The sequence below is a fragment of the Lutjanus erythropterus genome, chromosome 15 (assembly GCF_056507025.1).
Source record: "Lutjanus erythropterus isolate fLutEry1 chromosome 15, fLutEry1.hap2, whole genome shotgun sequence".
NCBI classification, from domain to species: Eukaryota; Metazoa; Chordata; class Actinopteri; order Lutjaniformes; family Lutjanidae; genus Lutjanus; species Lutjanus erythropterus.
In genome coordinates this window covers 29,343,678-29,371,249 of record NC_139331.1, presented here as the reverse complement: position 1 = coordinate 29,371,249, position 27,572 = coordinate 29,343,678, and the positions used below count along the sequence as shown (strand labels likewise).

At 39.4% G+C, this 27,572-nt stretch overlaps 1 protein-coding gene across 2 annotated transcripts; it reads right to left on the bottom strand.

The window, feature by feature from the left end:
• Positions 1 to 1,197: 1,197 nt before the first annotated feature.
• On the bottom strand, positions 1,198 to 25,587 carry LOC146314604 (voltage-gated delayed rectifier potassium channel KCNH5-like). 2 transcript variants are annotated; one of them, XM_084737889.1, is made up of 12 exons: positions 25,265 to 25,587; positions 23,269 to 23,392; positions 20,753 to 20,859; positions 20,482 to 20,610; positions 17,624 to 17,742; positions 17,065 to 17,457; positions 16,840 to 16,926; positions 15,350 to 15,779; positions 9,883 to 10,082; positions 7,456 to 7,708; positions 6,982 to 7,178; positions 1,198 to 2,672 (listed from the first exon to the last, which is right to left on the bottom strand). In XM_084737889.1, exons 1-12 carry the CDS (start codon positions 25,335 to 25,337, stop codon positions 1,542 to 1,544), a joined length of 3,243 nt encoding a protein of 1,080 aa, XP_084594015.1. In that variant the 5' UTR covers positions 25,338 to 25,587; the 3' UTR covers positions 1,198 to 1,541. The 2 variants fall into 2 exon arrangements, with proteins under 2 accessions (XP_084594015.1, XP_084594016.1); XM_084737890.1 differs by having other exon boundaries at positions 17,624 to 17,739.
• Positions 25,588 to 27,572: the final 1,985 nt, after the last annotated feature.

Below are 27,572 nucleotides of genomic sequence, written 5' to 3'. Positions count from 1 at the left end.
AGATGGCGGCTTCACAAAAAAAGACTTAAAGGGAAAGGGGCTGTTTTCTGAAGTGGACTGTGAGGAACTTATCCACAGTAGATGACGTTCGACAGCAGAGAGGAGTGAAGGTGTAGGAAGCTGAACAATGAGCTGCTGTGCAAAGAGTCTGCAGCAAAACGCTGCTCCCTCTGTTCTCAGTTGGTCCTGCCTCCAAATTAAGGGAACGCTGGAAGAGGAGTTCATGAAGCAGCCCTCAGAACATCTGAGAGTTTTCTTATTTTCCTCCTTATTAGGGCTCGAGCACCGACCTCGGTGTGAGGACTCTATCGAAACTGAAGGAATTATTATTACAGCAAAAGTAAATCATACTTTTGGCGGCAAACAAAAAGTCATCAAAGTCAATCAAGTCACACCCAAACGCACAAACCCAACAGGAAGTCGTGCTGTTTTTGCATTTCATGGTAATTTTTGGTGTTTTCCACACGTCGTATTTTAACAAACTCCTCCTACAGGATTCATCATAACAACTTCAGAGTCGGGGTGAAGCATCTACACATCTACATGACAATCAGGAGTCATGGTCACAGCGCCGCCTAGCAGAGACAGGAAGTGTCATCGACTACCTTCCTGCGGTATCCAAAGTCGGTGTATGGCAACATGGTCGTGGTCACAGCATGCCTCGACAGGTGTGGGGATGCAAGGACCCTTAATAAGGAGCTTTAATTTTGTGTTTAATTATTTGTTCGGGTTATTGTGCGACTTCAGTGTATCTGAACTAACCTTTTAAAACTGCAAGTTGCACACCAACACAAACAAACTAATCCAGGCGGCAGCAGACCAGCAGCTCTTGTGTTCTGTGACGTAAAATTACTAATTTTGTCAGTGGAGTCTGGTGGTTTTGGAGAGAGCGATAGAACAGTATCTACAACAGCAGTTTTGCATTGGAAAAGGCTGTTTGATGAGGTAAAGTGGTGAAAATATTCTAAATAGAGGAGGCTAACATACATGTTACTGCTGACTCTGTCCACAGCAGCTCATTGTTTTGCTTCTTAAACTGGGACTCCTGCTGCTTTTCCACTTTGGGGATGTGTCGGCCGCCGTCGACTGTAGGTAATAGACCGACAATGGATACGTACCTCACACAAACCCACCTCAAAAATTCCCTTTAAACTCAAATAAAAGCAACTTGAAGTCCGTATTTTCTCTGATCTTCCTATCAGGTTCAAGATGTCCAACAAAAGCTTTCACTGAAGTATCACACATGAGATATTCTTTTCAAACTTCCTAATTCCCTAACTATAACACATTTAATTGTTTGTCCCTGCTCCTTCTCAAATGTAGAACACACAGGACCAGAAAAGTACCTCATAAGTCAAAGACCTGTAGAGTAATCCCTGGGTTTTTGTAGTGATAAGGTAACATGAAGAGGATTTCTGCATGCAGTCAAGTGTTCAATGCAAGAAATGTCTTTGGCAGGCCAGAGTCCAATAGGACATGCAAACTGGTGCTTCTATAAATCCTTTTTTTTTAAGAGATTCAGGATTTTAAAGTCAGTAAACTCAAAAAGGCCCATCATCTGCTTCTGGTGTGACGGGCTTGGAGGCAGCGATCGAGTCCTGACCTTTCAGTCTGGCCTTCGGGGAAGACGTCGGCGGCAGCGAGAGTCTTCTTTTTAACGACAGCAACCTGAGGATCTCGCTCACCTGAGACTCGAGGACAGACAGGCGGCCGCTCAGGATCTGAATGTCCCCCTTCAGCTCCAGCTTGGCCTCGTTCAGCGTCGCCTGAAGGAGCGCTTGTTCGGACGCCGGCTGAACGAAAGAGTGTTTGAGGGAGTCGACGACCCCGAGACTGTGCTCGAACGGGTTCTTCTCCATCGGGCTCTTCTCCATCGGGCTTCTCTCAAACGAGCTTCGTGAATCTCCGGCCCGGTCGATGCGTAGATCGCTCTTTGTGATGCCGCTGTCGCAGGAGTCAGTCTTGTGCAGGGCGCTCGTTTCTTCGCCTGCCTCTCCGGCGCTGTTGGCGCCCTCTGCGCTCCCCGTCTCCTCCGAGTCCTGGTTCTTGTTGGCAGCTCCTAACTGCTCAGAGGACTGGGATCCTTTGGGCCACTCCTCTGCTTTCTGTGGCTGCTTTTCCTGCTGGACAGTAGGAGGTGGTAGTGCAGCTGAAGTGGCGTTTCTAAACTTCGCCCAGCCTCGAGCTCCTCTGCCGCTGGTCACACCTCCTGCCGCTCTGTCTCCTCCTGCACCACCGCTCCGTGCAGGGCTGCTGACCCTCTGATGGAGCTGACTCTCTGCACAAGGCCTCGATATCGACTCTCCGGCCTCTTGTGTGCGACTCTGCTCCAACTTCTCAGCTGATGGCGGTGCAGCCATGCCGCCCGCCTCTCCTCCTCCCGTGCAGGGTGCATTATTCTGCACGGCGGAGCTGTACTCCTGCTGCTGAGGAGATACAGACTGACACTGCGTGTAAGAGTTTGAGTCGGAGTGATGGTGGTGCTGCGGCTCCACCTGCACACAGTTATGATCAAAGTAAGTGTGAGACTCCGTTGGCGTCTGAGCGTCTCTCTGCTGTCTGAACCTCTGGAACAGCTTGCGTACCGGGTGGTCTTCAGGAATGGAGAGAGCCACCTCGTTCCTCTGGCGCTCCTGCTCCCGCTTCACGTCAGCGATCTTTCTGAAGATGACCTGCAAGAGAGGAGGACAGTGATGTGGGAGAGACACGCTGAGGCCGCATTTGAATTACAATAGCAGAGCGCTGCAGAACGCACATACAGTATATGATGCAGCTTTAAATCAAGACCTGCTCTGTATGTTGAAATATTAAAGACGTGAAAGCAACAATGCACAAAGGGAAACTGTTAATGGAGCAATATCGAGGCCCTGAGTGTTTCTGATTCCCTCAGAGGACGAAGAAAGGAAAACTTCTCAGCATCCCACTTTCTCTTCTCACTCAGACTTTGCGAACATTTTAACGTTTGTGAATAAACTGTGATTGTGACTATCGATACAAAAAGCTCTGGTGTTCATAAACGGTTCCAAATTAATTCCACATAGGGCTGCACAGTTAATGGCAGCATGGCCAAAAGCAGTATCCAGACAGCAGAACCAGATCACAAGTTTTTGAGGAAATGTGTGTAAGAAAACAGCATTATAATGAAGTACTGTTGCGCTGTCCAGCATAAAAATCTTGTTCTCCAGATGAAAGAAAAAATGTTTGTTTAGTAATGACCCCAACAAATATCACATCATCACAATTTTACTAGTTTTCCTATTTCAATAAAACTGAAAATAGAAATTGTTTCACATATTGAAATCACAATTTCAGTCCAAATAATTGCAATATGCTTTTTTCCCTACCATATCATGCTGCCCTACTTTCACATATGAAACAGCTGAATATGAAGCAGTAACACAGTTGACAGTTATAATAAAGCTGCAGTAGGCAATGTGAACATACAGAATGCAAAACCTTCAGATGATGCACCAAACTTGCAAATGTGCATTTCGTTGGGCCTGAAGGAGAACGTCAAGGTACTACCGTCTGTTTTATGTGGCTACTTCTGTCTGACTCAGAGGGAAAGAAAGACACCAAGACACTTCGAACCTGGACAACCCTTGTTTGTACACTCTTAGAATAAAGGTGCCAACGAGAACCATAAAGGGTTCTCCGGCTCGTCCCCACGGGAGAACCCTTTTATGTTCCTGTTAGAGCCTTTTATAAAGGTTCGATCTTTCAGTTTGCCTCCTTCAAAGTGAAGACAACGACCCAACCAAGTGGCTGGAGGAAGCATATCCTGACAAATACAAGTACATTATTGTATCTCCAGGTGATTTAATATTTCTGACATCTCATTCTCATTATTCAAGACGGTATTTAACAATTTCAGTTGTCTGTCTACTGTGGTGTTATTGTAAGTACAAGTACACTGCAAATCATTCACCTGCTCTCCAGCAGTGGTTCTCAACCTTTCTAGAGTCTAGAGCACTTCTATGGTCAAAAAGAAATCAGTTCCGCTGCACAAAACTAAAACAAACCGCTGAAACCAAAAGGAAAACATCAAACATGTTGCTGTACAACAAATAGCTGATAAAAATAAAGCAAATGCATCTGGGAAACTGCATTCAGGCACTGACTGTGTTGACTCTAACATGCAGCTTATGTGCAGCTTATGCACATGCAAGTTAACAGAGTACACAACAACAAGGAGGGCAGAGAGTAACTCTTAAACCTATGCGGGCACGAACATTTTCTAAAGCTGCTCAAATGAATAATATATGGCTTTATTTTCATTGAATACATTTTAAGTACAGGCCATAAATCTTTCAACACGTAGCCACAATTTGCCTTGAAATTGTTTAGATTTAAAGCTGCTTCACCGAGGCTGTTTGACTTCAGCATATATGATGACATAAGACCTCTTTTAATGGAGCTGTAAGAAAATAGTAAATGTCAGAGGAAATTTTAAGTATATAGTACCTTAAAACACTATAAAATGATTATAAACCCTGAGGCTTTTTGTATAAACCAGCATGTAAACACACCGTTGTGTTTGAGTTGCGCAGTATTCCTGCAGGGTCCCCGAGGCTCTCTGGATACCGAGATTACATTCAGAAAATGTGATTCTGTTTAAAAGTGAATATTTTAATTGACGAGGGCTTCTCATTTTAAATCCACCGTACCTCAGAGGTATCAGCCGGTCGTGAACAAAGGGAAATCCACATGTACCACACTGTCTTTAAAGGGAATATTCATTAAGAATTAATGTGATGTTGATCCCATGGGATAATATCACAGAGATATATGAGCAACTTACTATCAAGACTGGAGAGCGATACATCTCAGTGCCTTAATGGGATTAATATGTATAGCCTGGAAGAGGCTCTATCAAATATTAATAAAGGTCTTAGTTTGGACTCAGAGATACGTTTCTTATACGTTTTTCTTCCATTATATTTTTCTGTTTGCCTTGTCGCTAGATGAGCTTCTGAAATGTTTGTGCTCGGCTTGTTCCGACCCTTCATCGAAACTTTATGATGTTTACGCTGAGTGAAATATTCATGTTTGTTTTGGCTTCATCGTACATCAAATAGAAATGTTTTAGATTCACCAAAATTTCAGCCTGTCATATCTGATATGTTTGGAAGCTTCGCTCCACTAGAATTTAAAACAAAGTTGTGTTTGGCCGCACAGCACGAGTTTGTAATGTTACCGATTAAAATATGACTGCAGGGCACCAGTGATGGAAGACGTATTCAGGCGCTTCATTTAACTGACCCTTCGCCAAGCCCCACCTCCGAACGGCAACTGTCCAATCATAGCTTAGCAACCATAACCAGAACTGTCAAGCTTTCCGTTTCCCTACATGTTGAAGGTGTGCAGGGGCGGGGCTAAATTTAAGTACTAATTACCACACAGTGAAAATACTCCGCTACAAGGAAAAGTCCTGCATTCAAAGCCTTACTTAAAGGGCGAGCCAATTATTTATTTTTTTTAGTTTTTATATCATTCTGTAGCATCACAGTATTGTTCCATATAAACTGAAATCCAAACATTCAAAGTTTGGTTGAATTCAGACGTAGGGTTGAGCGATATGGCTCACAAATAATATCTTGATATTTTTTAAGCTATATCGCCATAAATGATAATTGAAATAATTTTTAGCTTAAGAGGTAACTAAAATTGTCAAAGTATCTTGAATTTGCACTAGTAAAGTGCCTGAGTAAATGTACGATACCAGTACCCTTAAAGTCATGCAGATACCAGTGGAGTACTTCATTCAAAATCCTTTTACTGAATGGTTTTCTATATGAACAATGCTTGTGGTGATTAGCTGTGATCTGGGTACAAAAAGGACTGAATACAGTACTGGGTTATTTCAATTGATACTTTATACCCTGTCCTATGTACTTAGTTATATTTCACCACTGCAGGGCACCTTCTTTTAGACCAGGGTTATTCAACTACAATAGTAAGTGGGCCAAATAGGAAAGTCACCAGGGGTTTGTGGGCCACGCAGAATACTTGTCATAGTAATTAATGGCTACAAATAACTCTTACAGTATAATATTAATAGATATATTCCTCTGAGTCCTCAGGAAAACTGGCAGAAAATGAGCCACGATTTGACTGGTAGCATCTCTTCATGTCACACTCGTTCTTCACAGCAGTGCATTCGATGCACAATAATCATTCTTGTTTGTTACTTGTTTTGCGGCTGGAAAAGTAAATAAAGCAAGCAACTTTTCATCTCTTAGCTTCCAGAGAGACATCTACATGTTAACTTAGCTAACTTGAGTTTCTCTGTGAAACTTCAGGCTTGACTGAACAACTGACAGGTGCAGAGCAGGTGTAAATCTTATTGCAGCCAATCACAGCACGTACAGGATTTTAAAAGATTTAACCAACACCATATTGGTTTAGATATTGCAGTCTATGGCTCAGATGTCTCAAAGTACCTCGGAGGTATGTTCCTTAGTTTTATTTAACATTTCACACACGTCAGCCTGTTAAAAAGAAAAATTAAAAAGGTCTAATTAACAGGCCTGTTTTAGACCATTGTTTCCTGTTATGCCTCTCCTGTCTTCTCTCTAACAAAAGGCATAAAATATCCAAACAACTATCTAAAAAAAATCCTAAATGAAAAGCCAAAACTCTTACTCTCACTTTGCACTGTCATCCACTCTAACTGCTAATGTTTTTTAGAAGTTATTTCCTGATTCTTTATTTAAGGGGACGGAATTTTGTAACTACAGTCAGTACATTTTTTGGTCAAAATTGAGTTATAACTTAATTTCTTGATTTCCATTTTATCTTGTGGCAAATTTTCAGGGTTCAATTTTCAGAGAAAAGCTGGTTTAAAAATGTGGCCAGTGAAAAACCTTATAAGCCTTTTTTTTTTTAAGTTTTACCCTTTGCATAGTTACCGCAGTTCAGCTTTGTAGGGCAGTACAGACAGCAGTACTTTCCATTAAGAGTTCAATAAGTCATTTTTACCCGTTTTCGTAGATTGCAGGTGAGGATGAGGTTGCGGGAGAACGTGTTGGCGAATGCCGTGTAAAAATCCAGCACCCTCATCAGAGCGTCTCTCCTGATGACGTGCAGATCGCAGTAAGTCAAAGCTCGGACGTTTGCGCAGGCCCGGGCCAGCGTGGTCTCTTTCCAGAACACGTCTCCAAACACATCACCTTTACCTGGATGGAGCCAGACATCATCACTTTGTTTATGTCAGGTGGAAAATGTTGATTTCTTGGATATAAACATCTCATGTGACACAGTGATTTTACAACGACCAGACCTTGTGGAAATATGGCATGAAAACAGCTTATAATGGGAATTAAAGTGGTTCTTTACAGGAACAGGATAACCTCTAAGTCTTACACTGAGACAACCTTTGCTCCAGTGTTATCTACACCAACAGACACAGATAAAACATGTCCTCGTCCATTTCATAACATTACGTTGGATCACCTAGTATTGCGATGACCTCATCGTCCTGGATGACTTCTAGTGAACCGGAGACCACGAAGCAGAGCGTGTCGACGCTCTCTCCGATATGGAAGATGAGGTCTCCGGGTGCACAATGCGTGGTCTGAAACTCCACAGCCAGAGAGCGCAGACAGCCGTCGCTGGCCAGACGAAACGCAGGGTGGTCGTTGAACACCTGCCTGTTGAGGTGGACGCAGATGTCTGCCCGCATGTCTTTGGGACAAATTGAGAGGACCTGAGAGAGATGGTGAAACATCAGAAGAGTTAATAATCATAAATTTATCATTAGTGGTCCAAAGAAAGAAAGCACTTAAAGTCTGGCCCAGTTTCACCTTACAACTATGTAATAGGATTACGTAATTATGATACAAAAAGGTAACTGTATTCCATTACAGTTACAGAAAAAAATCAGAATAAAATTACAGTTACATCTCGCAGGATTACAGTTTAATACACACAACACTTCACGAGTCTCACAACTCTGGTCTGGGAAAAATCACATCTTAGATTTTCTTAGATTTTAACTTAAGACTTGAGAAGTTTCTGTCATATGTCCGCTGACTTCTATCTTAAAATAACAGTGATGGACCCTGGTGCTAAGGCACTGTCCAAACTTTAGACCTGTAAATGGCTTGTAAGGCAGGAAATAACTTCACCTTCTTTCTCATTAGCTTCCACTTTAGTTGGTGTTGTGTGGTGATGCAGGAATACTGCACAGGTGTATAAATGCATGGACAATTAAAAGAATTTGTAGATCTCAGCAAGAGGAAAAAGTTTAAATAAGGTTACATAACTGGTGTGTTCATTTTTATATTGTAATGCACATGCAATGACAGTAGACAGAATGTGGAAAAGCTGAGACATTGTGCGCTTATTTTGAAGACATCGCAGGCTGTGAGTGTTTTCAGACTGTGCTTGCAGTTCTTTACACTAAAAAAGGGAAATGTATGGAGGTGTTGTTATTTATAGGTTCTTATGTAATGGATTTTACTGGTCCATCCCACTTAAAATCGAATCCGTCTGTATGTGGCCCCTGAACTAAAAGCGTTTGACACCCCTAAAATAAATATGTTGACATAATTTCAGTGGGCTGCCTGCAGGAACTTGAGCATTAGGATATGTCCAGGATATTTGTTTACTCAGCACTGCACAGGCCACAAACCAGCCACTAATGAAATCATATCTAAATGATTAATGATTAATGAATAATTTTAGAAAGATAAAAATATGCCTTTTTCTATGGGTGGCATGTGGCATAAAAAATCCAATTATTAGGCACTAAAGGTGTGAGCCTCAAGTGGATGATTAAAAACAACAAGCCTTGAATAAATACGGCCTGGTGCGTTATAAAAACACACCGACACATATTTGGCTTCCTCAGGATTTCCTGTACCCATGAATAATTGGTGATTAATTTTAAATTATCAATCTTTTTGCTGTAACTCAGCAAAGAAATCTGGGTGATCTGATCACAAGTGGACAACTCCAAGTACAGGTTTGATGCCACTGTGGTACATGATAAAATGCATTATGATCCGATCTCTCAGTTCACATCTCGAAGTGGTCTTGGCCGCAACTGACCACATGCGTGTACAAAGTGTGTCCTGGGCCACACTGAAGGACCGCTTACTCAGCTACACATGAAACAGCTGTCCGATTTCCATTTGTAGCACTGTAATGAAAATTACATGTCTGGGCTGTTTTACCTGATAAGCAGCAGATGATTGTAAACACACTGTCTGTTTAAACTGATTTCAGTTTTGAACTTGTAACCACAATATCCCCAGAAAAACTCTTTCTACGATATAATTTTAATTATTTGGGCATTCTTGTGAATACGGTAAAGGTTGTACAAGTTCTTTGTGTAAAAAACACTGGGTTCATATGTACCAGAGAGCTGGCTACTCCTGTTGAGTCACGGGTTAAAAACAACAATGCTTTCTTTTTTTTTGTGAACAGAGGTGACGTAGCTACGTGTTTAGTTATTTATTCGTTGTTTATTTGCATATGGACACTTTGCAGAGCTGCAGGAACATGAAGGTGCACAAGATCCAGCAAAGTCTCACTTTCTGAGTGTCAGTGAATGCATTAAATCATACACTGTGACCTCTGAGTCTTGTTATTGTTCACATTGCCCTGTTCACCTGTCAGCACCACCCAGATGTTATTTATGATACTGTGTAAAATAATATAATCCTCACATCAGTGACAGAGCCGTGCATCACTTTCACTTTGGACTTAAAACATGAGTGTGCAATACAACCTCGATCCAATCAATACATTGTGATATCTCTGCAAGAATATACCACTTCCACTTAATATATCTTAAACTACAGTATACATTAGGTTCATAATGACTATAAGGTGTTGCCGTGGTAACTGACATTTATTTTGGATCTGTAATAATACCTTATCTGTGTCAATGCCCTTGGACATGGCCCAGGTGGACACGATGAAGTCCATGACCCTCTCGCTCAGACCCTTGGGAACCTGATAGAGCTTCAGGAAGTCGCGCACGTTGTTGAGCATCTCGTGGTAGCGGTTTGTGTTGGTGTACATCTGCTGGAAGATGGTGGTGACGTTTCCGAAGATGGTTGCGTACAGCAGCGCTAAAACGAGAGACAGAGGGGGAGGGAGAGAGAGAGAGAGAGAGAGAGAGAGAGAGAGAGAGCAACAGTCAGGATCAACAGAATTTCATTTTTCACATTAAAGTCTGAAATGTTTTCAGGTCAAAAAATATATGATTTTTATAATATTTCTATTGGGTATTTGGGTATTATAATAATAATTATTATTATTATTATTTATGAACACATATTTAAGCATTCTTTTTCCAAGTAAGGTGCAAATTCAGGGGAAAAACAAAAATGGAAATAATGAATGGAATGGTTAAAGGATTTCCTGTGAAACTAACTGGACTAAAAAACTTAACCCAACCCTAAAGCGGCATGAGAGTGAGTAGGTAATGACTGAATTTTCATTTTTTGGGTGAACTATCCCTTTAGGGCCTTCATGAAAGGGAATTACCATTGGAAAAGTGTGATATGATGTCGGATAAACACTGCTATAATGTGAACAATTTTGCTTCACCTTCACTTCTGCACATTTTAGTGTGAATAATGTGATTTTGTTCAATAATAAACTTACTGTACACGTATTCTACAATCCCAGGATAATACTATCATACTGTACGGCTGACAAACACACACATATAATGATTGGTGGAATGAGCATTTATAATGTAAATCATAATGCACATTTCCTCAGTGAGATAACTGTGCTGCAGTGACCTCAAAGAGTCAGTCGGTATCTCTTATCGTGAGGTTTTACCCACTCAAGAGGAAAGAGCCGTCTCCAGTCGCCGCAGCGGGATCACAGAGGTTAGGATACATATCTAACGTGATGGCTCATTGTCTTTTTTACTACAGCCGAGCCTGCAGGCAAACTCTCCCTTTCTCCTCTTCCTCTCGCATAATTACTGTATCTGTAGCAGGAGATTTATGGGCCGTAATTGAAGCCGACGCTTCAGTGTGACTGAGTGATCCTCGTGATCGAAACACCACCAGAGTACTGGGTGTTTACTTTTCGGGAAGTTCAAACCTTGGAGCGCGGCTGTCACTTTGGGTTCCCCTCACCGGTTTTATTGCATCACTTTACGTGCGGTTTTAGAGGAGTGGGCCGATCGTGACGGAGGAACTGTAAGGAAGGGCTGAGAGTGGAGGCAGTGACACTGAAGGTGAAGCTATTACTGTAACTGCAGTGAGTGAAGAAAATAATATAAACGTAATACAGACAGACTGGCACGAAAATAGATTTCTATTTTTATAAACAGGTTCAAAGTAATGCAGGTTGACTTCCTGCTGTAGATATTTCACATGAATCACTTTTTTTCAGGTGAACAGGCTCATTTTTGTGAATGAAACATCAGAGGAAGGGGAGATTAGGTGACTTAAAAGGGATAGATTATTTGAACTTAAGTATCTAGAGGCACCATTTTCTTTTTCCTCCTTTTTTAAAAAAAATAAACTTTCTGTTATTTTAAGCAGTTATGGGACAACTCCATAGCAATACCAAAAACATGGACATTACAATCACTTGTGTCCTTCATATTCCTCAACCCACCTCACCACCTCTCTATCCTTGCATGACACTTCATAGTATCCACAATGAAGAAATAATAAATAAATAAATAAATAAAAATGGACACAGCATGTAAAAATAATGACAAAATGTTAAAACAGTAATAGCAGTTTAAAAAAAACTTTAAATAGGCCCACCTTAAAAATAAATAAATAAATAATTTAGGTGTACATTATATTTAGAATAGCTTTACTTTACTGTCAGACAGCCATTTCTGACGGGAAACCGCCTTTACACAAGTCAAATGTCACTCACTTCAAACCAACCAAACTCTATTGTAAAAATCAGTAATTTTACCTCACAGAGCACAAGAGTTCCTGGGCTATCGCTGCTTTGATTGGTTAATTTGTTTGTGTTATTGTGTGAGTTTGGTGAATCCAAACTAATGCCAAAGTCACACAACAACACAAACAAATTAACTGATTGAGGCAGCGGTCAACCAGCAACTCCTGTGTTCTGCAAAGTAAAATGACTTTTTTTCCCCAATGGAGTCTGGTGGCTGTGGAGATGGCAATATTTGGCTCCTATAACAGTGGAAAAGGGGGCCTGACAGCAAGGTAAAGCAGTGAAAATATTCAAAATATAGCATACACTTAACTGATAATGATTTTTTTTCACCACTGACCCCCTCCACAGCAGTACATTGCTTCGCTACCTACACCAGTTCTCCTGCTGCTTCTCCCAACTGGAGGCGTGTCAACCACCATCTCTTGTAAGTAATACACTGACTGTGGATCTTAAAATAATCTGAACTATCCCTTTAAGGCAGTATAGACTGTATTATATAACATACACTGGTCTCTAACACTGCACTACACTGGTGAGTTCAGTTGCACAAGAATCTACAGAATCTAATCTAGTTTACAGCTGGAAATTAAAACCATAAAATCTACAGGATGTTGAGATAACACATTTTATGTCACCTTTCAGTAGAGAGTGAAAATAGCTTTGCATCGCTACTATTTCGCAGGAAATAATAAGACTGAATAGTTTCAGTATGAGTGAATTAAGACACAGACAACACTTTTGTGATGATGACCAGCCCTCAGACAGACCCTCGTAGAGCAGCCTGTGATGGGCGCTGAACATGTCACTTTTTATTATCGACAGAGCCGAGACCTAAACTCTCCCCAGTGATTCGAACACAGAGGCTGCAGCTAAATGTGAATTACAGGAGGCGAGCCTGTGAATGACTGAATACTGTTCGGTGTAAAGAATTATTTATGTTTACAAAATTTAAAATGGCAGCTCAGATGGAGAATTTACACATAACTAATATTTAGTTTGATTTTGATATACGTGTTATTTTCTGTGTTTTTATTACTATTATTTCAGTTTGTTTTGATTTATTTTCATGTTGAGTTGTTTGGATACAAACCTATTATAAATATTTCAACCCTCTGTAAAGGAAACTATCATATGATCAAAAATATTTGTTATAAAAGGCGATAACAATAAATTTTTAAAAAATGGCAGTTCAGCATTGCATTGTTCAGGATTCTTCTATTCTTTTTGGATTCATCACAAACATCCTGCTTATTCGACTCATCCTGCTGAGACAACAGATGAAAACTAACCATCCAGCTAAATCTGGAACATCTGTATCATGATGTTGATTTATGTGCATTTTCCCTGATGAATAAATAAAGTAAATATGAGTTTACATCCCGATGAATTCAGCCTCTGCCCTAAATACTTTATGATGTAAACAGATGCTTCTTTATTGATATCATTAACATGGATTCACGTGGTGATCCAGACTGGAGCTGTAAAGTCAAAAGGAAAAAGCTGCTGATGGTCTCTGATGTCCCGACAGGCAAGTTTCCTGCCACAACAAAAACTGCATGCATCTCCTGCCATGTGTTCGTCATTCTGAGCGTGAATTCTTCTCTGCGTCTGTGCAGATTCCTCTGAACCTGTACAACATCTACACACCATATGTTTCTTTACTGGCAGCTGTCAGATAGCCAGCAGCCGGTCTGTGGAGCACATTAGCGTGTCTAACATGCAAGTAAATGCATCCAGATTGTTTCGGCTCCTGCAAGTTTCTACTCACATGTTAAGAATGGCTGAGTGCATGAATGAGATGAAAATAGCATCAAAGGATGAATGTATAATTCTCTGTAGTGTGATGGGGAGACTGACAAATGGCTGTCTCTATACAGCTGTTCTTCTGCTGGCAAATGGCAGATATGAATGACCATCCCACCTGCAGCTGCTAGCGAGCTGCTGGTAGCTTATGTCTCCATAACAAGTGGCAGAAAACGTCTCCTTACAGGCAGCGGTCACTGCTACGCTCATCACTCAGAAGAAGCTAGCTAGCTGGCCTAGCCTTGGCTAAATATTAGCCACATTATAATTTGATTGACAAAACCTTAAAGGCATAATGTGCAACATAATTTGTTGGTGACTGTATCTGCAGAGACTCTGCCTGGATTTCTTTATTTCTCTCGTCATTTTGCTGCGCTCAGGACGCTTAAGCAACCCAAAATATCAGTATTTGAAGTCCTGGTGTCCTAAATCCTACTGATTCTACCTTTACAATTGTTCAATTCTATTTTACATTTCTATTACATTAGTCTTTTTTATAGTGTGGCATTAGATGCAATCTTTGTTTTTTTTTTAATTTCATGAAATGTTTCAACAAATCGTAATTGTTATTGCCTTTAATTTTGTAATTCCTCATATTGTTTATTTATTCATTTGTTTGTCTCGTCATTCATATCTTTTAGTATTGTTAATTGTTTTTGACCATGTTCCCTCATAGCTTTCTTTGATGAGTTTCTCTTATTGTATGTCTTTACATGGCACCACTGTGAATGAGGGTTCTTCCTTAATGTGTTTTCCGAGGATTTAAAAAAAAAAAAAAACAATGATGATGATGAAATATTGCCTTCGTACTGTAACACCACCGAAACACCAGTGGAGAGCTGCTGTTCTTTTGTCCTCTACTCAGATTTATTTGGAGTGTCAAGGTTGTACTGTATGTCCATTGAAGAAGAAAAACAGTGGTCACTTTGATTTAAGCCGTTTTGAAAAGCTTCACTTGGATTTCACTTGACAAACTGTCCACTGTGGCAATTGATAAATTTAGAGTTTGTTCTGTTTGTTGGAGGTCTGGAAGAAAACAGGAAAGATCGGTGTTAATTGTCTCTAAGCAGAGAGCTTGTGTGGATTTATATTAGACGGCTGTGTGACTTCATTGTCGTTATAATATAATCCATTTACTGCTCCATTAACCACCACTCACACCAGGATCAGCACTGACAGAATGATTCTATTTGTTATGTAACATCAGACCTCGCAGACTTGTTGTTTTCTCATATGTGATTTAGAAAAGATGAACGTTTTGCAATCAGAAGAAAGCACACTGCTGAATCAAAAAATGTTAGCAAATGTTGAAATAAATAAATGAAATGAAATGAATAGTAAACACAGTGCTTAAAGGGATAGTTTGTATTTTTTGAAGTGGGGTTATACTAGCCATAGTCAGTGTGGTCCTAAATGGGCAACTCAACAAAAACATTTTACCTTGCAGAAAACAGGAGTTGCTGGTCTACTGCTGCCTCGATCTGTTAGTTTGCTTGTGTTATTGTGTGACTTCATCGTTTCACCAAACTCAAATAATGACGTGGCACAACGGTTAAAGATACAGCAGTTACAAAAGCTTCTCTACAACCCCACTTCAAACAATCCGAACTGTGCCTTTAATGTTGGAAAGTGATCGAGTACTTACAGCCCACCATCATCATCGCCACGGAAAAAATCTTCTCTCCATCTGTGGCCGGAGCGATGTTGCCAAACCCGATGGTGGTGAGACTCGTCATGGTGAAGTACAGAGAGGAGATGTACAGCGTGTCCTTGTTGGGACCTCCTTCCCACTGTCCCGTCCCACTGGCGTTGTAGCGGTAAGGAGTCCCGATACTCAGGGCCAGCTGGTAGAGCCAGCTGTCCGTCTTAATGGTGTTGGTGGTCTCATCGATGACCTCGTAGTCCCCGATGCTGTACCAGATGCAGGCCAGCCAGTGCGCCACCAGGCCGAAGACGCACACCAGCAGGACGAGGACGGCTGCTCCGTACTCCAGGTAGTGGTCCAACTTCCGGGCAACTCTGCCCAGCCGGAGCAGACGGATCACCTTGAGGGAGCTGAACAGGCTGCTGAGACCCTACAATCACAGACAGGTGGAAGATGAGGGTCAGACATACAGTACTGTGAAGTGAAATGATCAGCAAATATTTTTTTCTTTTCAAATGTGAATATTTGTAGGTTTTCTTTGTCTTCCATGATATTAATATGAATATCTTTGTGTTTTATACTATTGCCTGGAGAAAACAAGTAATTTAAATATGACAACTTAGAGAGTAACTTCTGCGTTTTTCAACCTGGACCCTATTTTCCCATGTTTTAGTGTCTGGTCCAGCACTGAACTAGAGCGCTCCAGCCAGCAAAAGTCTTGTTTGAATTTGCACTGACATTTGTCTGCCAATCAAATCAATTCGCATTGCTCTTGGCAACCTGAGTCTTCAAATTCAACAATATTTTCCTTATGAAATCAGGAAAAAGCTCTAACATCGCTGCACAGTCTAAAGCTTGGATGCACTTACAGGTAAGGTTAAGTAACTGCAAAAGAGTGCTGGTTTAAATTTATGTTTTTAGGACTTAATAATAATAAGTTACTTTGATGAAGTAATTAAAGGAGTTACCTCACTTATTACATTTTTAACAGAGTACCCAATAATCTGTAACCTATTACATTTTATAAATAACCATCCAAATACTGCCGGTCACCTGAAAAGGTTCAATATTAACTTTCTTTTAGCTGTTTTGTTCTCCACCAGCTCCTGAGGGAAATATCTGGCTTTTTTACTGTTAATTGCTCTGCTAAGATTACCAGCTAGTCGCTAACTTTGGCTGTCTGCTGTTTGGTGCTGGGTAGGGGGTTTATCAATTTTTTGACAGATGCCTGCTGCTTAAAAAAAAAAAAAAAAAAAAACACTGACCAGAGCAGTGAAAACGAACCAAAACTTTAAATTTGAGGGTTGTAAAATCAAAACAATGAGCCAAAAGATGCTAAATCACTGCGTAGACATGAGAGGAACTGCAGAGTCGGGTGATAAATCTTTGTGGCATCTCCTTTAATATGTCATGTGGTCATTTGATTCACTGTCAATATAAATCTATTGATTACAGCAGCTTTAAAATTAAAAAAAAAAGTATTTCCTTACTGGGAGTACCGAGTCTTCTGTCCGCGTGGTATTCCTGTGGAAATGTGTGTCACGGAGATGACTTGAAGACGCAGATGTGATGACATCCTTCACAGAGAAAATCAATCAGAAATGTTTGTTATTTATATGTAGCGTTACGCCACCTGAGCAACAAATCGATCCTAAATGAAAAGAACTGTCAAAAAATCATCCTCCGTTCTAGGAACAGGTTTGAAATTCACTCACCTCATCCACGTTCTCAAAGGCATTGATGATATCGTAGGGCAGACAGGACAGCAGGTCGATGACGAACCACGTCTTCAGGTAATTCATTCGTATCAGCTTGGCGTCTGAAATGACCTCCCCGGCGGGACCCACGAAGGTGGTGTGGAAGTTGAGCACGATATCAATCAGGAAGATGACGTCGACGACGCTGTCCAGCACCAGCCAAGCCAGGTTGTTCTGCTTCGTCTTAAAGGAGACGTTGTAGGGCACCATGATGGCGGTGTAGAAGGTGAGGATGAGGATGACCCAGTCCCACGTGGTCTTGAAGGTGCAGTAGTGGAGGATGATGTGAGGGGGGGTCTTAGGGGCCTCCTGTTTGTACTGAGGGAGGATGTCTGATCCCAGCTGGAGAGCCTTTCATTGAGAGGGAACATTTACCATCATGAGTACAGAATCACACGTAAATCTATCATTAACCCATGATAAACTTTACCTTCATAGAAAATGTTACCAAAATACTCTTTTTCAGTCGATACATAACAAACTTCTTTTAGATCTTCCTCTTTTAGACACTGCTCACCTCGGCCAGTCTGGAGGGTTTGTGGGTGACCTCAGTCTTGCTCAGTGGCGCTAACTGCTGCACCAGGTTGCGATTGTTGGTCAGTGCCCGTGTCAGCCTGGCAAACTTCGTCCATCCTGCTTAGAGACATAAAGACAGAACATACGTATTATGCAGGCGTAAAACAAAATTTCATACCAAATGTCCTACATTTTAAGACATCATCCTTAGCATCCTTAGCTTCTATTCATTCTGCGCTCCAATAACAGTTGAGCTAGCTTGGTACAACTTTCTCCTTTCCTGTTTCCTGTACTTAGATATGTTATGTGCTCAGCTCATCTCTGTTGAAAAGAAAAACAAATTTTGAAGATGTTTAAAAGATGCAGGTGGGGGACATATTCACAACATTTTCGCATCTTAAGTTAGCGAATGATAGCAAAACACTGGCTAAGAACCTAGCTAATCTCCATAAATCATTAGCTGGCTAGTCAGCTATCATTTTGCCAACATATATAATATATATGTTGTATTTCCTGCATTTAGATGCTCAAGGAAACAAACACAAAAAGCTAGCTAATGTTCATCATTAGCTAGCTCATTACATCTGACAGCTTATGTTGCCAAAATGCTAGCTAACTAGCTAGTTAATCTACATCAAAAGTTAGCTAGCTATTTACATTTGATAGCAAGGTACCAAATTTCTTAACTGTTATTTGTGCACAGACCAACGGGGGGTGGGCCTTACAAAGGGACAATTGATGAAATGATCTCGATGAAAATTGGTTAACTGATTACTTGCTGACATTTGAGGACACTGTCTTAGGCTGTGCGATACGCTGATCAACATTTTTCACCATTTTCTGACAATTTAAAGACCAAACAGCTAATCAATTAATTGAGAAATTGATCGACAGATTAATCAGCAATGAAAATAATCGTTAGTTGCAGCACTATAAATTAGTAAATGTAGGCTATTTGTGTAAAAGGTGAGAATACTGTATTCTTTATAGCACTGTTCACCCAAAGAGATCTGCATGACACATAGAGTAAACCCTCTTTAAAATCAACAATACAATGTTTCAGTAACCCAAAGATAATGACACTGTGATGACACATGGTGTTCAAATCTTCATCTGCATTAAAAGGGACTGATATTCCTTTATTCCCTCTGTGTATAATCAGTGTTTTCATACATTTCTCATCTCCGTGTGGCCCCAGCGTCTTTTGTTTCTGCTTGATGTATGTAGACGTCTTAGTGGCACACTTAATCCCCCAGGACATGGCACCACTTCGACCCACAGAGACCATGTGTGCACTGACCCGCACACACAACACCTGGACAGTTGTATGTTACATACCAGGAAACAAACGTCTGTCAAGTCACAGCCGCTCGTGTGTGCGCTCGAGACTTCTGGCTGTCCCGCACCCCGCATAGTCTTGTGGGGTAAAATTCAGCTTTGATCTGGACCTTAAGGAGACATTCACTTGATCTAAATGTATTTTCTAACACTTTAATATGTGGAACACTGCATGCAGTCAGGCTGAAAATATTTGGTCTAGATTAGGTCAGTGATATCAGTGATATCATCAGAAAATTTTAAGACAGATAATATTAAAGCTTTCAGTCAAATTCGTCTTTGATTTTGTCTTGTGTCTGTTTTTGTCAATGGAATTATACACAAAAGACAAGTGTAGGGAGGTGGCAATTACACTTAAAGGTGTGTGTTGGGGACGATTGGTGGAGGGAGGCAAGGTGAGAAGAAATAAGAATTATTTAAAGTAAAGATGAGGTGAAAATGTATTTTAAACCCTTTTAGATCACGTCCCCATTCATAATATACAGCAATTTAACAATATCTTCCATTTCTTTGTATTTTTATATCAAAATCATGGAAAATCCAATCATGTTTTCGTTCTGTAAAATAAAATATGATAAGTGCTTACATACACTAGAATTGACCATGTCCAACCAATCATATCATGACACCACTTTCAGCAGTGCAGACCAACAGCTAACGCACATATTTGTTGTCTAACTTAGCTAATGGATTATCAAATATGTTGTTTTAGTTTGAAATATGGCTTGATGTCCCTCCAGGCTTGTGTACTGGTCAGTTGGGAAGCAGTTGAATGACAACGATTTGTATGTTTATGACTTGTAGTCAGTAACATGGTAGTACAACCTTTGAGGTTACATTCCTGAGTGTGATGTCAAAAGAAAATGGCCACTGTATAAATCTGATGAATGGAGCACACAGCTGGCTAGAGGCCACCCAGTGATTAATGTAACTGTACAGAAGCATAGCATGGTAAAAAAAAACACAATGTAATCACTGATCTGGATGAAACTGGATCAAATTTTACTGAGAAAATGCTGTCTGGTTCTCCCTGCGATATCCTTCGGCTGCTCAACAGAGTTTCTGCTAACTTAGCTGCCGTTAGCTGACAACAAATCGGGGCCCAGCAGCCTCCCTGTGAACATAGCTGGACCCGGACTAAACACAGCCACCACAAATACAGTACCAATATCATTTACGGAGTTTTCTGATGGAAAGATTTAGCTTAAAGACAAGGAAAGACAAGTCTTACTTGTTGCTGAAGTAGCTAACTGCTACCTGCAGTTAGCTCTGTTAGCCATGCAGCTAAGTTAGCTGACTCAGTCCTGGGGTGTCAGGAGCCACCTTTGTACTGTGTTTCCTCTGTTGTACTTTATCTTTACTTCTTGTCTGTTGTCAGAGCTGCATTATTAATATGTCATCAACATATGTGGATTATTAATATATCAATATTTCATTTTTTGAATTTCACAGTGACACAATCGTTAATTCTGGTATATGATGACATCCCTAGTCAAGATATAAGACTAGGGACTGTCTCACCTCGGGTTGTTTCATCTTCAATCGGCTGTTTGAAGAGTGTAATATCTCTGAAGGTGCAGAGGAAAAGCACCACCTTGTCATTTTCATTTCTGATCGGAGCGACCTGCATGTAAAGCCATATTGGTGTTCCTGTAGGAGACAATTACAATGACAGCTGTGAGAGAAAACACATGTAAAAATGGTACTTAAACAAAGGAAATGTTACTGTAAACAATTCACTTTAAATCATGCATTTATGTGAATTTAAACAGGACTCAATAGTGATACTCACTATTCTTTGTATAGAGCAGCACCTCATAGAACTGGGACTCATAGTTATCAAAGGTTCTTCTGATTTTGTCTATAGTCTTCTTATCCGTCAGGTCACCATACATGAAACTGAAAAATGAGGGAGAATGAATTAGTGATCAACCAATACGGGTTTTTAAGTGGTTTATGCCAATGTAAGCCAGCATACACTGTAAAAAGAGCATTTCAGTAATGTAAGTCTCTTTTTAAACCTTTTCTCTTTGTGGAAGCTTTCAGAAGTGTTTGATATGCGTTTTTATTTATCCTTTTTTATTATAATTAATTGAACAACCTTGTTTTATTGATTTTACTCCCTCCTGTTCGTTGGCTTTTGTTTCCATTTTATCTGGCTTCTCTGCTTTTATTTTCTTTTGTAAAGCACTTTCTAACATTGTTAGCATTGTACTCTTTTTATTATTGTTCTCATTTCTGTAAAAGCGTATCAGTTAGGTTTCTCTAAGTAGTGTTGATCTGACACCATGACGCCCACGTCGTCTCCAGATTTTTCTCCTGCAATTTTCTCTTGGTGACTCATAAAGAAGGTTACGTCTAATGCAAGACAAAATTATATTTTGTGATCATATCATGTATTATGCTGAGTATAAAAAGAATGTCAGAAGCACCATCATTCAACTGCATTAGTCTACATATTAGAACATAATTTATATGTAACACCAGTGTTGGGTAAGTTACTTGGAAAATGTAGTGAGCTCAGCTACAAGTTATTCTACATTAAATGAAGCTTCACTACACTGAAGCTACCCACCAGAGAAATGTAGCAAGCTAAGCTACAATAAAATAACAAAAGTAGCTTAACTACTTCAAAGCTATTTTTAAAGTAAAAATAAAGTATCTGTCTGTCTGTGTTTAGTAGTATATTTATTAGCCCCCTTCTGTACTAGGAGCCATCTACACAAATATCAAATTATTTATTTAAATCAACCACAACAATTTGGTTTTGTAGAGAAGTTTGTTAAGAAAAACAGCACAAGTAATATTTCTGAGTAACATAATCCAAAGTTATACGTTTCAGCTTCTCCTGTCTTCTCATTTTTCCCACCTCTTCCTGCCTAAATTCTCTTCACACACATGCACACGCACGCGCGCGCACACAGTTTTATTCTTTTGCTGCCAAAGGACATGTTGCTAGCTAGCGCCATGTTAGCTGTTGGTGTTTGGTGACTGAGTCGTGATGATTAGCTTAGCTAGCGATTGTTGTGTTAACTTCGGGAAATACCTGAATGCGTCTCCATAAATTTGTTGAACGTCTTCGATGTTGACAGGAGCTTCCTTTTAGGGTTACAAAGTGAACACCAGAACGTGTAAGTTTTTTGTGAAGACTCGATAAGTAACATCAACTTGTTAAGGTTTGTCCATGAAGATTCACGACATGTAAACGTCTCTGCCTCCTCTCCTGCTGCGCGCGCTCCATCTTACCCCGTTGCGACAATTCGCGGGCATTTTTTTCTACACAGTCTATGGCGGCCATCAGCAGGAGGGCAGGTACGTGACGTCACATGGACGAGACGCATTTAAGGTTTAGAAATGCGTGGGGAAATTTACCTTCCGTGGACGCTACCGCGTTATTTGATCACTGAAGTAGCTTCACTACTGAAAAGCTATTTGATGAAGAAAACAGCGACGTTACGACCACGTTAGTGAGAAATGTAGTTAAACTAGTAACGCCGCTACTTGTAACGCTGTGTAACACAAGCCAGTTATGGAATTAGATTAGATTTGCTGTCATTTAGGATGAGAAAAATGTGTTCACATTTAGAAAAAAGGGTGATGATTAAGGGAAATTAGGCAAACATTCACATCAGGATGCATGAGAATACAGGACTAACCTTTTACAACATCGATCCAGAGAAGTCACATTGACAAGGCTGTCTGCAGAGATTTGATTTCTTGCTTAGCGGCCTCGTCAGCTAAAGCTGATTATCTCAAATTGCCAGATATCGTAACAATCAATCTACTGATTTATTGGTATGTCAATAAAAAGAATACCCAGAAATACAGGGAGCATTCCTGTTAGCTAATCTTGAAGAAAGCAAGGCAGAGGATTAAAGATGCTAAACTAAATAACCAAAGTGGACTGAATACTTAACTTCTTTTAATCCACATTGTAGTTGCTGCAAATCATTTGTCACATTTTCAAGAGATAACAACAGCAGGATGAAGTTGTATTTCATTTCTGGTCCTCTGTTTGACAGATTGTACCAGCATTAAGATATATTAGGATATGATTTAAGGGCGCCTTTTTTTTTTTAACAATTAGAGAATTAGCCTTTGTGGCTATATCTGTCTCATTCACAGTTTTTTCCCCTCTACTGATCAATGAGCACTGTCAAATAAACTTGCATGATAAATAAATCACTGCTCTGCAAATAGAGGCTAACTGGAGGAGCTGGAGCCGAGGATCAACATAAAGAAAAATCATCTGCACACTCCGATCTGATGAAAAACATGTATTCCATTATAACACAAAAAGCATCTTACTTGCAGCTGCTGCTCCTGTGCATGACTTCAGCTCTGTGGTATCCAGACAGCTTGCAGAATCCATCGTTGCTGTAGACGACCGGCCAGTCAACGATCTGTGCATTTCCCAACAAGAAACTGGTTTCTGCAATGAAACATGACAAACAAAAACACTAGTCTGTTACAACAACACACCTGCGGACTGCTGCACCTGTAGGGACTTTGGGTTCTCTGTCAGTGAAAGTCAGGGCATCATTACAATCATCGCAGCTGGAGTTCAATTAATTTGGACTATTGATATTTTTGCCAATTGTATTGTCCATTCCATAAAGAAAATATTTGGTTTAACCTGATATTTTGATATTTTTCTATTTACAGCCATCAATAAATCCTGTAGAGTCATGAATTAAAAAGAAAATCTCATCATATATGTAAATTTGTACCTCAAATATTCTGTATTATATAAAGCAATAACCACATAATAACCACAATAACCATAATGGAAACCAGACCATGAATATTTAAATATTTAAAGCAGCAGTAAACTGTGGTAATCAGACAAGTCGCTGGCCAGAAATAGTTGTTGATGAAATGTTTATGTTCCACCCTTAATGTTAATGAAATTTTAATGAGGAGCTGCAAAATTCTCCAGCTTTGGAGGGAGCTGCAGTCTCCAGAGAAAAGACTGAAGACTCGAACAGTCACCACTGAAGCAGTCAAACTTAAACCATCTGCATGTTTGTCTTTAATTTCATGCCTGAACACCAGGTGAGATTATGTTGTTATGAATGAATCTACTCCGCAGGCTCAACGTATGAGAGAATCTGAGAAGAATAACCAAATTTAAGGTTACTGTCACAGACTGAATTTGCCTTAAATATACTTCAGAGGTGAGCAGTGAGCTCCCGGGCATTTAGTTTGTGTTGCAATATCTTTCTTTATGCTACAGTTTGTCTGGTTTTACGCACTTTCATCTGCAATTGTAACGAGAGCCTTCAATCTCACACACTCTGAGCCTCACTGTCTACTGTCTGTTATGCACTGTCAATCTAAAAATGAATTTTTAATGACAGTATTACCTTTCTGAAATATGAACAACAAATACTAACACATATTACTTCAAAACAATACACTATTCAATGGAACACAAGCACTGCAATAAATAAACACCATAAAATGCAATTAAAGTCAGCATTAACACATGATAAATCACCTAAAAGAAAGTTTAATTCTCACTGCAAAGAAATGGCTGCAAATCCATAATCCAATTAGATTTTTTGTCATTTTTACTGTTGCATTGTTTATGTTCATATGAGTGGTGAAATTTCAAATAATCAGTAATGCAAAATCTCTTGCACATCATGAGCACTTCAGAGCTTTCAGGTAAAAGAAATAAAGATTGTCTGACTCTGACCGGCATCTCTGCAACATCTGCTGTATTATTACTGTATTTTTATTTATTTTTTATTTCTTGTGTCATGCGCATACAAGTGCGCACAAGCCAGAAATATTCTGTTTACTGTCAAGTGGTCATAAGACGGCAAAAAATGAGCCACACAAAAAAGGTTTCCTTCCTAAATAAAAATATCTCAGGTTTCTTACAATAATCCATCCAGAAGAGCTTGTCAGAAATTATAAATACATATTTTCATATCACAGAAGAAAAAAGGCGTTTCACCTCAGGGAGACCAGTGTTTCTGTAGCTAATTGTAAAGTACAAGGAAAACATGGGGTATCATACTGTAAGAACAGAATATTTGTATACTGATTTTAGCTCATTCATATTTATTAATTTAGCCATATTGTATAATTCATCAGTATGTATATATTAATTTGTTAGATAGTTGTAAAAAGAAGTGGAAATTAAAAAATAATAATAATAATAATTGATGCTGTCTACCTGTAGATGCCATATAAATATAATTTTACTGTAGATTTATAGCCCTGCATGGTGCCTTTACTGACTTGCCAAATCAACATCCATTAATTCTAGTTTCCCTTTCAGAGTAAAACTCACCGCTGGAGCGCCGGACAATATTTTCCAGGAAAGTGTTCTGCGGAGCCACCAGCCCTCTCTTGCCCCCATGCATTATGAGGGTTCAGGACAGAGACTCTGAGCTGCTCGGTGCCCGTACTGATGATAACTGACCCCCCTCATCCAGGACTGCCTGTCCGATCTGAGCGCGAACCACCAGAGTCAAGTTCACCAGAATGAGGAAAGGTACTTCCGGGCAGAGATTTTTTAAAAAAAATAAAAGCTTCACTGCCAAACGTGGCCTTTTATTTGTGTAAATGACGGTAATGAAATAAGTATTCAGATCCTTTACTTAAACATCTCATCCAGGCATGTATATAAATTGCTCTGCTTCAAACAGTGACGTGTATCTGATATGTTATTTCCACAAAAAAGTTCAATTGTTAAAAGTTTTGAAATTACATCTACTCCTTCGCCCTCATTAAAAAACAGTATCTATAAATATTAAATAATAAGTTGAACTGCTTGACAATGGGTGACATATGATTTCAAGAATTAATTTGGAAGTTGATCAAGTCAAATTCATAATCAATCTTTTTTGAATCTATTGAATTTTTTCAAAAAAGAAGAAAAAATCAAGATCAAGAACAAAAGTGTATTTTTGAGTGGAGGAGAACATTAAGTTAAAGTAGTAAAACCACCTGTGAAAATACACCCCTACAAGTAAAACTCCTGCAATCAAAAATAATAAAAGTATGAAAATATTATCAGCAAAATGTGCTCAAAGTTTCAAAAGTAGAAGTGCTTATTCCACAGAATGGTCACTGCCAGTGTTTTATATGTGGTGTTTTAATGTGTATTGGGGTTGTAAATTGTGAGTATTTTCCTTAACCAAAATGCTAACAATCAATTATAATATCATTAATAATTAAGATACAAAATACACATTTTTTTTCTTTCTTGTTTTTTCGCCTTCTAAGTTTAAGTTTCCTCATTCAACAAATGTATCAGCTGGACAAAACAATGCCTAATGAAGCAATACATTTTAAATAAATTAATTTCTTAATGCAGATTAATTGATTAATCATTTATCATTAACATCCCTTATGAGTTTGTTGCATTTTAAGGCCTAAGTTTATTTTTAACTACTTTAGAAGAAGTGACTTTACTCGCTAAATGAATATCAGTTTTCAGATATATCTTGTATAAACATTACACAAATCATATAAGACTACAATAAAAAACAAACAATAAATTTGATACTTTTATTTTGAAGGAAAACACAGCTGCATTTCCGGTGCTCTAGTATTATTGCCTCTGTTTTCTTAGACCTATGTACATTAACTGGCTTGACATTTCTCTGTTGTTTTCCTTTTTTTTTTTTTTTTTTTTTAATCTCTTTTTTATTTTTATATAAACTTAAATTTTGTGTTTGCTCTTAATATGGGTCACAATTTGAAGATACGTGTGTATTACACAGCCTATATAATGTCATGTGGTCCCACAACCCCTGTTCTGTTTATTGGAGTAACAGTAATTATGTAGCTTGATTGTGAAGGATAACGTTGTATCAGGCCATGGTTCCCAACCTGGGTGTTGCAACCCCCAGTAGGGGTCGCCAAAGTTTCAGGGCTGCAAGGCCTTCTTGTTTTTGAGGAGTGTGAGAGAACTATGTATTTAAAAAAAATATAAAGTTGGTTTATTATCTCAGCATTTCATTCATTTCTATGAAGAAAATTCAGTTTTCAGTTTTTTCTTTTCAGTTTTCCTACTAAGCTGTTTACATGCTGAATTAAAATGAATATTCCTTTAATATTCCTGTTTACATGCAGCTGTGCGTACTCTGATTATGGATGCTTTTTAATCTCAAAATTGTACTTTTTTTTAGAGTTTTCCACTGGTGGCAGAGTTGTCTCAGTCCAAACTCAGCCTCCCTCTTTCATTCATTTAAACACCTTCTTGAACAGGTTAGCAATTGTAATATTTGTGCAGAATGTTTGAAAGAGGGTGTGTTTCTCCCTCTGATCACGACTTACCTCCACCCCAGTCCTGCAAACTGTTGGGTATTTGCTTTGTTTGCAACACAGAGCGCAAGAGGTTATGTGTCACAAGCCGCTGTAAAAATGAGATAATCTGAATTTGGTGTTTACATGTCCAAAGAATGCTCCTAAACAGAATAATCCCAGTTTATCCTGCATGTCTTAATCAGAACATGCTCCCTTCAGAATAAAGCTTAATTCATAACACCCAACCAGAATATGCTGTTTACATTAACTTAATCAAATTCAGAATATTGCCATGTTCTGAATATTACTGATCTTTTTTTTTAACTTGTGTAATTTAATTCAGC